This window comes from Cavia porcellus, unplaced genomic scaffold, assembly GCF_034190915.1.
Source record: "Cavia porcellus strain 051 isolate PalLab524CR breed Dunkin Hartley unplaced genomic scaffold, mCavPor4.1 scaffold_1, whole genome shotgun sequence".
Taxonomy (NCBI): domain Eukaryota; kingdom Metazoa; phylum Chordata; class Mammalia; order Rodentia; family Caviidae; genus Cavia; species Cavia porcellus.
Genome location: NW_026947484.1, coordinates 111,653,541 through 111,670,597, shown reverse-complemented (window position 1 = coordinate 111,670,597; position 17,057 = coordinate 111,653,541). Strand labels below are relative to the sequence as shown.

Genomic DNA, 17,057 nt, shown 5'->3' with positions numbered 1-17,057 from the left:
CAAAAAGAATGACTATACTCTCTTTTTTACAAAAAGAAAAGGCATAAAACCATATTTTAATTCCTTTAGTATTACCTTGGAAATGGAAAAGGAATTTGAGCTTCACAGAGAACTCTTTGTGAAGTTATCAGTCATTAAGCCAATTTCAGAGGATTATCATGGCAGGGCTGAAATAAGAGCTTAACTCCCTCCTGCAAGGAACAGGATTTTCATTTGCAGTTATGGATCCCAGATGGTTTTATTTTCTTTAATAGTTTATATCATGTTATTTCTTGAATCTTTAATGCTTACTACAGAAGTTATCCTTTTTTTATAGTAGGCATACAGTACATAACTTCTTAAAATCTAATCTGTGATTTAGCAAGTTAATACTTTTAAACTTTCCTTTTTTTATTCTTGTCATTTTGTACTTCTTTTTACAAACCAAACTTTGGCCACACAATCTGTGCCCCTGAAATGGTTCCACAACATCTTAGCAGTGTGCACAGGAGCAGAAGGTCTGGCTGGAGAATCAGCCTGAGATCACTCTTGGCTTTGGGGCAAGTTACTCAGACTTTCATATGGACAAGTCCTTTGACAGGTTTTTTCTGGAAACTAAAGGTACTTACAGATTCTGGCACAGGCTCTCGAATGCATTTACTCAACAGAGGTGCCATTGGCATTCTCAATAGGGCAGTTCCACAGCGGGAACTCTTGGCAGGAGTTTAACATTCCTCATTCCTTCCCCTAAATTGCTACCTGGCCCCCCTGCTACTATGCTGATCAACTAGTGATTTGTGAAATAATCATACTAAATCTTCTGTTGATGCTAATTTTTTTCCCATTTCTTTCCTATTAAAAATATATTTTTTTTATTTTGTATACTCATTCTTTGAGATTTTGCTCAATTGCCTCCTCTTGAAGTCCCTAACTTCACATAGCTGAGATGACACTATAGTAGTCAGTGCTCTCAAGGCACCAGTGACAATCTTATATGCTGGAAGGCATCACTTGGGCTCAAGCTGTGCTGTTTCCTATTCCACACCCAGCACCCCACACACTGACTGATGCCTGACAGATTGCTGGTGCTCAGGGACTTTAGTGGGTGAGTACTGGGGATCAAACTGAGGGCCACTGCACTGAGCTACATCTCCAGCCCTTTTAAAATTTTTTATTTTGAGACAAAGTCTTATTAAGTTCCTAATTTGCCCAGTTTGGATTTGAACAGTCAGTGCTCCTACCTCAGCCTCCCAGAGTGCTGGGGTTACAGGTATACGCCACCATGTCCAGCTAAGTTAACTTCTAGAGTTTACTGGCTTTCTATGTCTTTCCTTTTTCCTGTACTTCATCTTGCCCTGGAATATGTTAACAAGAAAAACAATCTCCTGGGCTTGTTAGGCAGACCCTGCAGCAGTGCTGGGAGCCATGGCAAAGTCATAAAGTCAGATAGATTTACAGCCCTCTGCTAATGACCTATATGTTACCTTCTTCTATTTCCCAAACTGTCCATTCCAAATCTTTGCCTTTACCTTGCAGCCTCTACTACAATACCTTCCTTGCTGCCATCTACTGCTTTCTCCTACCCTCACAGTCTCAGCACATGTACTACTTTCTGTATTACAGAGAAACGAGAAACAATAAGGCATAAACTCCAATCTTTCTATCCACTTCCAAATAAAACATGTCTGCAGCCCTCATTCCCATTCTTGTAGAAGACCTGCTTTCCACCTGAGTCAAGAGTGGTTTTTCTCCCTGTGTCCTGGTGTCCCCACCCCTCCTTCCTCCTAAAGATAAGCATTAAATCATTAATTCTGAAACTGTCATCACATTCTACTGCTTAGTTAATATCTCAACTTTTTCTTTTTAAGGTACTGAGAATTGAACTCAGGACCTTGTGTTTGCAGACAGGCACTGTGCCACTGAACTGTATCCCTGCTCAATATCTCAACTTTGATGATTAACATATATCTCTCATAACAGGCTCAAAAACAAACTTTTTTTAAACTTTGGCCTAAAAACCAACGTTAGGGTCATCTTTGATACTTCTTTTTGTATCATATTTCACAGCAAATATTGGTGAGTTTTTCAACAAATGTCTAGAACTACTGTTTCTGAGCTGACCAAAGCTGTCTGTTCTATCTCTTGCCTAGATTATAGCAGTAGCCTTCCAGATAATCATTCTGCTTCCTTTCTTGCCCCCTATACTGTATTCTCAACAGCTGCAGTGATCTTATTAAAACTGCAGATCTTGAGAACCCTCTGTTCAAAATCATCCCAATGTGTCTTATCTCACTGAGCATAAAGCCACCCTTTATTGGACAACAATGCCCTGGGTGAGCTGGTACCCACGGTCTCTTAGGCTGCATCTTAACTATTCTTTTCCTTATTCACACTGCTCTAGCACCATGGGCCCTAGGAAGATTTGTTCTTTAGGCCTAGAACAATACCAGGAGTCTCTATAAGAGTTACCTCAACATGCAGATCAAGAGTATCACAAGTTGCACATGGCACCAGAATTACTTAGAAAGAGACTGGAGTCACACCTTGCCAGCAAGGCAGCATCAGGCTTCCCCCTGAGTGAAAACCTTCACAGCTGTCCTTGTTGGAGTCTACATGGATGCCCTGAACTAGTCTCTTACTGAACAGATCCTCCCCTAGCATCTCAAATTCAAGAAAAGGTGCACCTTAGGTAGACTCAGGACATACTATTTATTACTTAGGCCTTATGTCCTAAGGGAGCCACTATATTTGTAGCAAAATAGATGCATCTTCTATGTGTCAAGTCACATGCCACTGCAAGTGTCACCACAATCAGAAATCCAGTGATAGGGTTTTCAACGAGGCATTTAAATGTCTCCCAGCCCAGCTACAGCTGACCAATGAGTGGTCATTAATGCCTTCAGCACTGTTGCCTAGTAACACAGCATTCTACCTCTTTCAGATCACCAGGGGAACACAGCTGGACAGTTGAAATTTTGTAGAGAAGGTAAAATGCTGCAAAGAATGAAAGGTCCCCTTGTCTCTGCCTCTGTGCTCCTTGCTCTTGCTACCTGGAAGGCGCCTTCCAGGACACCTGTATGGTTTCTGACTATGTCTCTTTCAATTCCTTGACCAAAAGTCACAACTCCTAACACTCCTGCCGAGACCTCCTACCACCCTTGCATGCTTTTTCTTTTTTTCCAGTGCCCCTATCACATTTGAACATATTACAGTAGTTCCCTTTTATCTATGATTTCTCTTTCTCTGGTTTCAGTTACTGATGACCAGCTGTGGCCTAAAAATGTCAAATGAACAAACTCCAGAAAGCAAACAATTCATAAGTTTTAAATTGTCTGCCATTCTGAGTCGTGTGATATTAGTCACGTTGGACCCCATTTGGTTATCAGATTGATTATCTTTGCGTCTCAGTGCTTATATTCAAATAACCTTCACTTTAACAATGGCCTCAAAGCGCAAGGGTGGTGATACTGGAAATTCAAAGTGCTTCCCCTAAGTGAAAAAGTGAAAGTCTTCATTTAATAAAAAAAAAAGGAAATAGTTATACAGTGAGGTTGCTAAGAGTCATGGAAGAATAAACAAAGAAAAACACAGGTTTGGTACTATTCCCAGTTTCAGGCACCCATGGGGCATCTTGGAATATATTCTCAGGAGATTTTTGTATGTAGTTTACTAGAGGATCCTGTTTGTTTAGTGACCAAGTTTTATTCCTGTGAACAAGTTGTTAAGTGGTCACTCAATAGGGAGCTGTACATGGTGTGGACATTACAGTATAAGAATAGAAGCTGCCACCTGCCGTTCAGGTTCCTGCGCCCTAAGTCTGTGCAGTGCACCTCCACTGTAAGCCTGAATAGTCATTAAGCAGGTAGAATGTTAAACGAGAAATACCTGTAATTGATTTTGCTTAATTTACTTGCTCTTTTCTCATGGAATTTAAACTTTACAAGGCAGAGATTTTTTTTTCCCCTCATTCTAGAGAGAATAGTGCCTGGCACATAGTAAGTTCTTCAACAAATTCTTGTTTTAGTTGTGAATGAATGTCTGCTTTTTCTCTCTTTTATGCTCTAGCTTCTTACCAGCATCGTTTCTTGGGGGGTGGGAAGGGGATAAAATGTCTTTAGTTAAATAAGACACAGTACTGTATAGTGCTAGGCATTACAAAGGACTTTGGATTCAAATTGCTGGGTGTAAATAAAGGCTTGCTGCCTACTTGGGAGTTTTTTTTAACCTTTCTGTGCCTCTGAGGTGTCATTTGTAAATGGGGTTAACAATAGCACCTATGTCCTACAGTTGCCATGAGAAAAAAATGAGTAGCATGTGTGTAAAATGTCCAGAAGACTGTCTGACACAAGGAAACTCTCTGTAGTAACTATGGTTAATATCAGTTTTAAAGGCCTTCATTTCCATGCTGAACCACTGCTGGCTACTTTTCTCTCTCCCAACCTCCTCTTCCAGCTGATCTTTTCGAAAGTCAGTTATCCCACAGTCTGTCTGCTTCAACTCTCATCCACTTGCCCTGTCACTGAAACTAGTATTTAAAAGGCCTACAAGGGACTTTTTTCTCTGGGAGTTCACTGAGAACTGCCTGTGATCATGGACTACCCTTCTTTTGGCTGCTGACAGACTCTTCCCTCCTTGTTTCCCCAGTTTTTATGGCTTCCCCTTCGCAGTCTGTCTCAGGCTCTCCTTCCTCCTTCATATTCTTCAGTAATTTCCTGCCATTATCTCCCCCTTCACCTTCTCCTTGTATAGTTTTGTGCATAGGCACAGCACTGAGACTTACAAATAAGCCCAAAGTGTTCTACTGAGAGTTTCCCAAAAATGCTGTGTTCCTTCTCATATCTGTGACTTGAAGCTTTCTCCTTCCTCTTCTGGCACCTACTCCCACTCTCAGTTCCTGTTCCCTCAAGTTTTAATGTAAAACTGGTTCCCGAGATCAGCCAAATACCCTTCCTTTGTACTCCCTTCCCGCTGTGTGGCAGCCTGTATCACACTGTAGCATAACTTGCTGGTGCAAGCAGCTAGACACAACTACTTATAGGTGTCTGTGTCCTCAATGCATGGTGTCTGGCACAGAGCAGTGCACAAAATGTATCTGGATTCCTATTCAAGTACAAAGAATCTATATGATACTCAGTATGTGAATACATAACATACCAGACTCCACTGAAAAAAGACATTTACACACTTTAGCAGTTCACAATATTAATAAAGGTCTGGAAGCTATGGCCACTATTTTGAGCATCTCTTGTAATTACAGAGGCCAAAGGTAACTTGTTTGAATCTCATGTCTCAATAAATTTAGTATTAAAATATTTATATAGATTTTTCTTTTCCTGATGTACACAAATTTTTTTGGTGGACTCTATATATAGAATTCAACATGTGAATACATATCATCTTCAAAGAGTACATTTTGATTGGGTTACATTTTAATTCAGAACCAAGCATTGAGAAAAATAATGATATATCACTGATATGAATTCTTCCAAAAAATCTTACTAGGCTTAAGTATAAGAGGTGAAGAAAAGCAAAGGTTCCATTTTGGCACTATAACGGAAATTTTAGGAATAATCTGTAGTTGACTGTAAAGCCAACTTTGAAAGGCAAGGGACCCCTTGATGGGAGTCATCACTTGACATTAGTCAGCTGCAACAGGCTCAATGAAATCTTATAAGTACTATAGTTACCTTATTAGGACAGTTTAGCAAATGTTTCAGGCTCCCTGCCATGATTACAAATGACATATACAAAAAGAGTAGAGCAACTAATATTTACACTGTTAAAAATCACTAAGTGGGCTCTTTAAGAAATTTTCCCGGTATGGCATCTTGCTCTGGCCCCGTCTTGCCTTGGCTGTAGGCATCTACCTGCAAAGTACATCCGAACACACCCACCTACCTGCAAGGTGCATCCGAACACACCGATCATCAACATGGCCACGGAGAGGTAATCCGTAAACACATCCCACCATGGCTTCAGCACCCGGAAGGCAGGCTGCTGCTCAGAGAACTGCCGGAATTCTGTCACTGGAATCATGTTTCTGAGAAATGAGAAATTGCTGGTGAATTAATCTATTTTCAAGTACACTGTTACCCACATGGAAACACTGCTTCAACCCTTCAGAAGCAGAGGTCTGCCCAAGTCCAGGAACTGCCAAGACACACCAGTGTTTAAATGAGACACTGAATAAAACCACCAGCAGAGGAAATGAGACCCGCATGGAACAGGCAGGAACTTATACTGAATTACTGTCCAGCAGCCAGGCTCCTGTTGTACTCCTGGGGGACAGAGGGACTATGGCCAAGTCCCGGTTATTTCTTGTTCCCTTGTTCCTTTGAGCTGAACACAAAGATATCAGCAAGGACCCAGCCCATCCTTTGACACATTCTTGCTATTTCTCTTACCCTCTTGGGTAATGGTTTAAACTATGTTTGAATGTCATTCCAGGACTCAGTTGTGTTCATTCTCCGGGAGAGCTCTATTTGTGAGGCATTTTGTTTACTCCCTGGGAAAGGGAAGCAATGTTGCTGAGTGGTCGTTGTTTTCAAAAGGAGAAATCTTGCTAGTGGTACTGTATTAGAGAGGACCATTTTCTCTCTGCTCTCTTTTCTTTTTTGTCTCTGTGAATCTGTTTTCATATTTTTCCCTATTTCTTGTACCTTTCTTACTTCACTATGAACCCCACCCTGATTTTCTTCTCTGAGCAATCAGTTTGTCCTAGGAACCTGATACGGTTGGATTAGTGTCCCCAAAAGGCCTATGTGTTAAAGGGTTGGCCAGCAACCTATGGCTTACTGGGCTATAGTGGAACCTTTGAGATGTGGAGCCTGATAGAAGGGAGATCCCTAGGGTGTACTACTGAGACCTCAGCCCCTTCCTGATTCTGTTTCCAGTCACCATGAGGTGGGCAGGCATCTTCTGCCATGCAGTCCTCAACTATGTGCTGCCTCGCTCCAGGACCAAAGGCAACGGGCCAGCTGAGCAAGGACTGAAACCTCCCCAACCATGAAGCAAAGTAAACCTTTCTTTTTTTTGAAGTTGACTTACCTCAGGAATTGTTACAGTGATGACTAGTACAAGACTCTTATCTCCATCTAAATGATAGACACTGAATAAGCAACATGCACCCGAGGCTGCGTAAAAAGGGGAAAAAGAGGCCCCTTCTTTTCTTGGTATGCATTTTCCTTTCATGGCACATCCTCACTGCCTTTACTGTGACCCAGGATTTGGGGTTAATTGTCCTCTTCTGTGAGAAATATTTTCTCCTTATGTTATGGAAGGAATAAAAGGGGCTAATGAGTGTCAAAATGAAAACTTTCTTCCTTCTGCTTTTTTTAGGTCTAATAATCCAGCTCTTCATATCTGTCTTCTTACTTAATCCTAATTAAAAATGAAAGGGAAAGGCTACGCATGCTGATCCATCTGCTAAATCTTGTTGCATAGATTTTCATTCTCAATACCAAATTAATAACTGTACAATAAATATCCCATACAGAACCCAACTCTCTCTGTTATTTATTTATTGGTCTTTTTCAGACAAGGTTTTACTATGCAGTTTAGGCTGGCCTTAAACTCACTTCATGGCCCAGGTTAACCTTGAACTTGCAGCAATCCTCTTGCCTCAGCCTCCCATGTGTTGGGTTACAGGGATGCACCATCATGCCCCGATGTCAACTGTCTCTTTCAAACTCATTAGTGGTTATAACTTTGGAAAATGTTATTAATTTTGTATTGCTACTTTAGGTCTTTTTTTAAAAAATTCATTTTTTTTTTGGTTCTTTAAGAATGTTTAAAAATTCAGTACCCAGGAGACACATTCACCTATGACCCATCTACTTGGCATCTGTGCAATGTCTGATGCTATTTCCTCATTTTAATAAACAGAGCTCCTTTCTGTTACCACCACTAGGCTGCAGGCTTCTTCAGAGTAGAGCGTTTATGTCATGCATATGTGTGCCCTTAAGACATATGTTGCAGACAAACCACACAAGCTAAATAAATTACTTCACCTAGTCCTAGTATGATTAAAATTTCAGACCAGCTCACATTTTGTTTTTCCTGACACCTTATGGCTTCGTTTCTCTATGAATCTTGACAACCTTATTGCCCCAGCTGTGTTCCAGTCAGATGCTTCGGTGATAACTACGGACAGGTACTAATCCATCATCACTTGCAAGTACTACTTCAGGAGCTCTTGTCTTATTCTATTTTTGCATCCCCATCACTCTCCACTGAGCCTAGAAAACAACAGGACCCGAACAACTGCTTGCTGAATAAATCAATATAGGTTCATAGGTGAATGTAGGTGATGGTTCATGGAGCAGCGATCATTCAACTCAGATTTGGGGTGACCCTAATTAGCTGCAGTGACAGTGATAATTAGCAACTGTGCTAAAGTTGAATGTTTTTGATAGATTTGATTATTTTCTCTCTCATATGTTTCTTTATACCTTGGAGGAAATTGTGCTTATCCATTTGAGCAGAGGACAGTTTCAAGAAGAAAGTGCACCAAGGTAGAGCAATGGTTCTCAAACTCTTTGGTCTCAGAACTCCTTCATACTCTAAATATAATCAGAACACCAAAGTGTTAATGCTGGTACCCTTATAAGTAATTTCATGTCAGAAATTGAAACCAAGAAATTTTAAAAATATACATTAATTCATTAAAATGAACTCATTCCATACTTATATATACTATTAGGAAAATATATTTTTAAAACCAAAGATTAGTGAGAATAATGACATTGCTTTACATTTTTATGAATCTTAATACTGGCTCAATGTAAAGACACTTGTATTCTCAGCTTAGCATCTATAGTCATTATATTGTGATATGTTGTTTAAGTGAAAAACACATGTTAAACAGAGATTTCTGATTAGAAATATGTCTTAAGGCTTTTCAGGCCATTGTAGATATTTATTTTGTGAGAGTATACTAAATTTTAACAAGGTTACTTGTAACATGAAATCTGAAAACTTTACCAGTGGATTTTTAAATTCTGTATTAAAACCCTTAAGTCTCTCTTGAATTCTCAATGTGTTTGTATATCACATGCATAATTTTGCAACATCATAATTTTGTAACCTGGAAAAAAATGAGTCTCTGAGTTATGATGTGTTTTAAGTACTGACATATTTCATTACAAAATAGAAAAACTCATGTTCATTAATATCACCACTGCTATCATCAAAAAAATTTTTAAGCAGTGGGGTAACAGTCAAGCTCATGGTGGATATATGTTCTTCAAAATTCTAATTACTACTTGAAAAGCAGAACTTTGTCACAAGTCTTGTTATTCTCCTTGCAGCTCAGGCTCATTTCATGCATACTAAGCCACAAGCCCAAGTCTGAACTTCAACAGTTTTATTCAAGTAACAGCAATGTAACATAATAAAATAGATAATTTAACTTTCATCTCAAAGTCATGCCAGGCTTTCCCTTGAGACACCACTGTATGTTTCGATGCAGAAGAATTGCTCTGTGTATTTTTCCCATTTCATTATCACATCATGTATTAAAACAACATGTAGTCAAGGGCTGACAGTTACAAAAACAATTTTTACTGCTTCAATGGGGGCTTTAAGTGAAATTCACTTTTAATAAAATGTAAGCATCTATCCAGGAATATAATCCCTTAAATATAATGCTGCTTCTAGCTTGATTCATGCAAACACATTCTACCCACCACAGATCTGCACTACTGGTGAAAAGCCAAAGAAAGCATGAAATATTTTGTTCTTGTGGGACCCTTAAAAAGGTCTGGGTTCCAGGAATGGTGGTGCACACATATAAGTCCAATGCTTCAGAAGCCAAGGCAGGAGGATAGGAGCTTGAAGTAGCCTGAGCTACATACCAAGTCCCGGGACTAAAAAACCCAAAACCAAGCACAGTTCCCTCTCCCTTAAACCAAAAGGTTTCAGTTAGCAGGGTCTCATTCTCCAGATTTTGAGAACCACCCAGGCAGAGGTTCTCTTTGAGTTATTATACACAGATTTCTGTGTTTGCATCTATGACAAAGCAAGCTGGCATCCAACACAGCATTAGTCCTTAATATTTTTGATACAAAAAAGGGACTAAGGAAGACTTCAAAAAATTCTCCAACTAAAGAGAAGGTAGATGGATCTTTGCTTGCTTAACTGAAATCTATCTACGTTTTGGGGGTGGTATTCTTCTTTTACAGCTTTCAGCACCTTTGAAAACTCATGCATTACAGTGGCAGCCACTTCTTATTTCTCTTTTATTATCACTGTCATTTTCAAGTTACTTGTGACTTGTTATCATTGAAAGCTAAGGGAATTACCTTTGAATAAATGGTTGGTCTTAAATATTAGAAGGCATGATCAATCAGCATAGTTTTATTTCTATTCAAATATTTTTAAAGTTTAGAAATGTAAATGATTATCTACACTTCCTCCAACCCCAATTTCCATCTTATTACAAAACATTTTAGTTTACCTAATTGGTAATATCTTTGAAAATATAGTATTTCAAATAAAATCAAGAAATTCTGATATAGTAATTTTTAAATATATAAATGTAAATTTTCACACCATATTATATATTTGCATCTGTAATATTTTACAGATACCCCCTATATATTTCCTTTTAAAAATACTTATTACAGGCTGAGTGTGTAGTGGTGCATACCTGTAATCCCAGTACTTGGGAGACTGAGGCAGAAGGATCAGTGCGAGTTCAGGGCCAGCCTGGGGTACAAAGTGAGTTCAAGGCCAGCCTGAATTGCACAGCAAAACCCTGGGTCAAGAAGCAAAAAAAAAAAAGAAGAAGAAGAAGAAGGAAAGAAATATTACAAGATCTGAATGTAACTTGGTGGTGGAGAACAGGCCTTCTATGTGCTAGGCCTTGACTTTGATTTCTAGCTCAACAACAAATAAATAAACAAAAATTACAAAATATCTCAGTAGTTCCATATTCCATCAAATTTATCTTTTGAAAATATCATTCAACCTTTTGATAAAAGATATTGGTAATTTTTTTAAAGGGTATTTGTAAAGTTAGATGCAAATATTGTTTTTCATTTTGTTATTTTTTCTAATTTACACGGTTCTTCCTAAAAGAGTATGTTTCCACCAGCATAAAATTGTGTCTAGAATAATTTTAATATTTTCTTCATTAAAATTTTTTAATTTTTTGTGTAAAAATATGCAAAATGTATTTTACTCTATTAAACCAAAATTAAAATAATATCAAACCTTTTTTACTATTTTGACTTCAATCTGATTGCTAGCATTGTTCTATCAGTATCGTGTTGGTACAGCTAACATCTGTTTTATTCTATGTTTTTCTGGCAGTGGATAAATAACATCATCTTTAGACAGAAGAATCATATACAAAGAATCAAGTCCCAACTGCAAGTGACGAAAGGATTATATTCATAATCAAATGAGTGGCCTCTTAACAGAAATGAACAAAGAATAATTTCATGATTGTAGAGTACATGAAAGGTGAATTCAACAGAAAGGAAACCCATGTATATTGCTCATCTAAACCGTTAAACCCAACGGCTAATTTTCCTCTTATTTGATCTATCAGCAGCATGTGACATAATGTTGCCATTCCTCACCTGGCTGTTAGGACATCACCAAGTTCAGGTTTTTTTTCCTACCTTTCTGGGTGTTCCTTCCCACATGTCTTTGTTGTTTCTTCCTCTTTTTCTTGACTGTTTATTTTAAAGTGCCCTATTATTTAGTATTTGATTCTTTCCACTTCCCTAACTTCTAAACTCCTCTAGAGAGTGCATTTGGCCTCAATGCTTTCTATACCATCCACAGTGAACACAAATTCATCATCTCTTTCAAGACTGAGATTCAACTACCTACTTGACCTCTCCACTTGCATATCCATTAGACCTTTCATACTTAGGGCAACCAAAGCCTCTCCCATCCTCATAGCACAGCCCTGCTCCACTGCCTCTTTCATATCTCTTTCCAGTTGCCAAGGCCAAAGACATGAGCGCCATCCTTGACCCCTCTATCTCTTACTGTCTCCTTCCACAAGAACGAACATTGCACAAAGACTAGACTTTTCTTTTTCAGTTCTATTTTGATGGCAGGTTTATCACAAATACCTAGACAATAAAGCTCTGCATGTGGTGCATAATACTTGAAAAATAAATTGGTGAACATTTGTAATTTTAGTGAAGAATTTCTAATTTATTACTTTAAGTTTAGAAATAATAACTGCACATCAAAGTGTATATCAGTACTGTCCCTGGAGATAGGTCCTTCAGTACAAGGGCAGGGTATTACTACAATTTTATATGGAGTTGTTCCCAAAGGTTCCGTAAATCAAAATAAAATCATTAGGATATGCTTCAAACACAAGTTATAAAAGTCACTGCTTTTCTCCCAACAGTGTATGAAAATAGAAATCAGGAGAAAAAAACACACATTCCCAATTACATAAAAAATTGTATGTTTCTCCCTTGCAAAAGCATAACTCTAGATCATGTTTTATTATATAGTATGATAGACATGGCAACCTAATTCTAGAAAAAGCTACCAAGAATGATATGGTTATGTGTGTCTTTGGAAATATATTTAATTGAAAGAAAAAATCATAATTGAGTTATAAACCTTAAGAGCCTTAGAGGAAGAAAGCAACCAGAGATTATTCAGTCCAGGTTCCTTATTTTATGGATGAAAAACTTGAGCTAAAAGTGATTAGGTGGTTTGCACATGGGACCTAGCTGGGGGTGACCCAGGATGTCTACACAAATATTCTTCCTCACTGTGAAGTTCTCTGCTTTACCACAAAGATACTGACTGGAATTTAAGGAACCTTGAGTGTACAAAGAAACAAGTAATTTAAGTAGAAGTTCCCTGAACTCACATTTTATTTCATGTCCCTTATCTGATGAGTAAAGTAATAAGCCACTGTTTATTTGGTTATGCTTCTTCAGCGCCACTACCTGGATGGCATCATAAAATGGGAGCGCTTCAACGCTAAGGAGTCTTAAGAGGAAGGCTGAGCTTGTAACCCAACGCACATTTCTGTTTTGTCTTCTTGGGTAGTTTTATGATGCTGTATCTTCAGTTGATGGTCCAGCTACATTGTCTGGATAGTATTCAGATTGAGCTTATCACTTTTCTAAGGGTGGTGGCAGCAAGGAACAAAATATATTCTACCCTAACAATTCCAGTTCTCCTTTAACCAGTGAAGAGATCACTCCTTTTTCTAGTTACTCCCTTCACAGATTTACATAACAAATTTTTAACTCACATGTATTCGAGAACGTACAAGTCCTTTGCGTTTCCAGTTATCTTTATTGGAATCATAAAGATACCACTTTGAATCTACTAAAATCTGTCACATATCCTGATCAGTAGCTGTTTTATCCTCTTGCGGCACTGTCCACTTATCTTCACTAACATGCTTACTATAAGTCATTATGAGAGTGATTACATGTTACCCACTGTGCTAGGTGTTAGGAAAATAGAAGAGAACAAAACAGACAAGGTACTTGCACTTGTATACTCGTGGGGGAAAGTTAACCAAAGAAATGCCTAAGGAAACATGTATTGAAACTGCTCTTCTTTGAAAATGGGATTTATTAGTTTCCTGTGCAGTGGTGCATTTAAAGAGGTTATTTGATTTCACTGAGGATTAAAATTTTTATCTTGTTTATTTTTGAATCTTCCAGAAAACAGCACAATACCTATGCCTTAGAGGAAGCCTTCAATGTTTTCTAAATTGAAATAGACATAAGCTTACATTTACATACAGATACATACCCAATTATGCATTGTACATGTGTGTCTTATTATCCTCTTTTATAAGGTTGACGGTACAAGTAAGAGAAGAGTATTATCACACAGGCTTATAAGACAAACAATGATTATAAAAAAATCCCCAATGGAAGAGAAGGCTTGAGACGAGACAATGGATCAGAAATTATTTAGAGTTTCAAAATTAAAGTTCACTGCAATTTTAACGCACAACATTATGTCACTCTTGCTAAAGAGGATGTGTTGATCAATAATGCTTTTTTAGGTCTCAGCTTATATTCAAAGAAATGGCCAAATTTTGTGATTCTCTTGTGTGAGCATTTATTGAGAAACACGTGACCAAAAACAGGTCTCAACATACAATTTTTATAACAATACAAAAGTTTGGATTTTTGCATTTCTAAATGTTGCTAAGATTTTTAAAAAAGGCTTTAGGTTCTTTAAGATTTCTGTTAAATAGCTTCAGCTATATTTTATGATACTGTTAATAATTTAATGCTTACCCTGTACATTTTAAGCACATTTATATTCAGAAATTCTTTCTGAAATGATGCTAAGTTGTGTTCTCAACGCTCTTTAAAAAATAACCATAAAAAATTATCATCAGATATCATTCCTTTCCTCACCTGTATCATTCTGAAAAAACTGAGAAGTCTCTGAGTGGGACATGACTGAACTCTCTGAATCTCACTGGCATTCTTATTTCATTATTTTATCTGTTTTAATCAAAGAACACTCTTCTAAGAGGCCGAATGCATACACAGTCCTACCCCACAGATGTCTACACCCTTGAAAAGGCTGTGTTTTTCCTCAAACTGCTAGGGTCACTATGGTTCAGACATAGTTTAGGTTCAGAGGCAGCGGCTCTGTGCCTCAGCAGAAGGGAGCACCATGAGAAGCAGCAGCCACACTGGGCATGGACAGTGCGGGCTGGAAAGCCCAGGCAAATGGGCTGGCCAAGACATCTGCAGGGAATGTTGCTTCCTTTGTCACCAACAGGCAGCAAGAAGGAGGAGAAGAAAGGAAGACTTCTGCCCTCAAGAACACAAAAACCAAAGTTTCTTGTTTACTTTTTTAACTTCTGGAGTTTAGGAAAAAGCAGGTTCACCCCACATTGCATAGTCCTACCTCTGCAGCTGAAAATGCTCAAAAAAAATGTCAAGCTGGATTCTTAAAGATTCAATAGAGGAAAGCTGTCATTTTTGTTCTCACAAGAAATTTAGCCTGTTTTTCAAACACCTTTTCACAAACATGATGGTAGACTGGTAGGCACCCATCACCAAAAAAATTGCCACTTGTTTCTTTTAAATAGAGGTAAGATTTAAAATTTCCAGCTCTGTGCAATACAAAGTAATTTTGCTTAGGATACAAGAGCCTGATGTTTAAAGTAAGAGACTGGCAGGTTCATGGGTCTGATCCTTTTCAAACAGTATAATCATTTTTCTTTTCCTCCTTTAGTAAGCTAATCTTTACAGGCATCTACCATTTAAAATTTCCCTTCTAGGATCAGAGACCATGGAAGGTTTGATGACATCAGAAAAACTCTCTGAGTAATGCTCTGGGGCACCTGAGAAGGGGGCTCCCAATCTCAGATCACTCTTGCTCTGCCTTTCCTGGAGGACGTGCTCAGGAAAACCCATGATGAAAGGAAGAAGTGTCAGGGCCTTCAGCCTCCAGGAGAAAATAACTCTGTGGGAAGAGATCTACAACTATGAAACTTTTATTAGTAGACTATTAAAATGGATGAAAATACATTTGAACATTAGAATATTAGTTTTTTGTCTATACAGCTGATAAATACTTAATGCAGAGCTTTGTGCCTGCAGGAAAAAGAATTGTTGGATTTGGTGCTAAATCTAACATACTGATTTAATGGTCATCTTTTCCAAGTTAAGCAGTCTGAATTCTTTCTTCCACGTTTTAGTTTCTCACAGTAAAACTAAATAAAATCTAATGGGAAGATATGCAGTACTCCCTGAGTCACACCTCATCAGAGAATTCTTTAGATGAAGGTCTAGAAGGATGTGGTCCAAGGCTTCTGGCATCTCCAGTGTAGACTGTGCTAAAAAATCTATATGCAAACATTTCTTGGAACATACCCTGCTTTGCATATATTCTTCAGTTTTAGAAGATAGAAAATGACTATCTTCCCTCAAAAAAATAGTGAAACTAAGTGACATGAGAGCAAAAGCCACATGATCCATGTGGATCCTGAAAAGCCACCAAAACAAAGGTATAAATAATAGTGGCAGGGCCTTGCAGTGCTAATCCCACATGTGAAATGTTCTTTCATTCCTCCCCATTGCTTTGACAGTTTCTAAACTTACTGCAGACTTAGGTTCTAGCACCATTCAGATCCAGCATCTAAATACTCTGAACACTGTGGCCATCCCACCTTGGCCTGACATAGACACAGTTTTCCAATCACTTGTATTCAAGGATTCAAGTTTGTCTCACTACCATAAGCTCCATGAAGGCAGCGATAGTTTCTGGGTTTTTTCATCATTATTTTCTCAATGCCTCAGAGCTTGATAATAAATGCTCAATATTATGTTCATTAAATAAACCAATCATTAAAATTCCAAATCAGTCCAATTGTAAGACCTTGAATTTATTCACCTGACTCTTCTGTCAGCAAAAAGTAGAGGAAAAAATATTAGATAAGTTGGATTAAAAAACTCAAAACAGTGTCATCTTAACAGGCAAACTATATAATATTCTGAAATGGCTTACTTGCAGCTGCTATTATTAGTAAGAAAGTTTGCTTGGGGTTAGATGAGGTCTTGTTGAGAAAAAGCATCTCAAAAATATCTACAGCCTTGCCAAAATATATTTTTAAAAAATGGTTGAAATGCCTAGAAAACAAGATAGAGAAGCCTCATAATAGATCAGTTTGCATGTTGACATGGAGCTGGTTTCAGACCTGGTTTTGTCCAGCAACCGCATCAGGAAGATGAAAAGTTGAGTGATAGGTGCTTGAGAAAAATTAGCTCCAGAGTTGTTAAATTGGGTGTCTTAGAAATATTCATTACAGATACTAAACCAATGAAAAATTGCGTAGAAAGGCCATAGGAATTCAATTAAAACCTAAGGTTTAGTAGAAAAAAGGTAAGGCACAAACAGGAACAATTTTACTCTTAAAAGCCAAGCACTTTCAAAGATGAGATGCTTTTGGAAGAGACTTCTGAAGAGGAATTTAGAAATGAAGTAGATGATCTTTTGGGTGGTGGAAAGTAGGCACTGAGCCAAGGGAAAACTGAGAATGTTTGTTTTTATTTGTTCTGTTCTTTTCCAGATGACATATCATCTCAAAAACTTAACAGAGACTA

At 38.0% G+C, this 17,057-nt stretch overlaps 1 protein-coding gene and 1 long non-coding RNA gene across 8 annotated transcripts in view; one reads left to right on the top strand and one right to left on the bottom strand.

Annotated features, from left to right (window-relative positions):
- Window positions 1–12,114, top strand: part of LOC106025540 (uncharacterized) — a 31,858-nt gene extending 19,744 nt beyond the window's left edge. For 2 of the 4 annotated variants that reach the window (XR_010048964.1, XR_010048963.1), the window contains one exon: window positions 11,293–12,114. This is a non-coding gene — a long non-coding RNA (uncharacterized LOC106025540). Of the gene's footprint in view, window positions 1–5,838; window positions 5,954–6,872; window positions 8,437–11,292 lie in introns of those variants that run through there. The other 2 variants (XR_010048965.1, XR_010048966.1) reach the window with 2 other exon arrangements.
- Lrrc8c (leucine rich repeat containing 8 VRAC subunit C) overlaps window positions 1–17,057 on the bottom strand; it is an 81,943-nt gene that overhangs the window by 28,748 nt on the left and 36,138 nt on the right. For 2 of the 4 annotated variants that reach the window (XM_005007809.4, XM_003479153.5), the window contains one exon: window positions 5,878–6,019. In XM_005007809.4, the coding sequence (XP_005007866.1) occupies window positions 5,878–6,015 (138 nt within the window). In that variant the 5' untranslated portion in view covers window positions 6,016–6,019. Of the gene's footprint in view, window positions 1–5,877; window positions 6,020–8,429; window positions 8,543–10,627; window positions 10,736–17,057 lie in introns of those variants that run through there. The other 2 variants (XM_063253913.1, XM_013142943.3) reach the window with 2 other exon arrangements.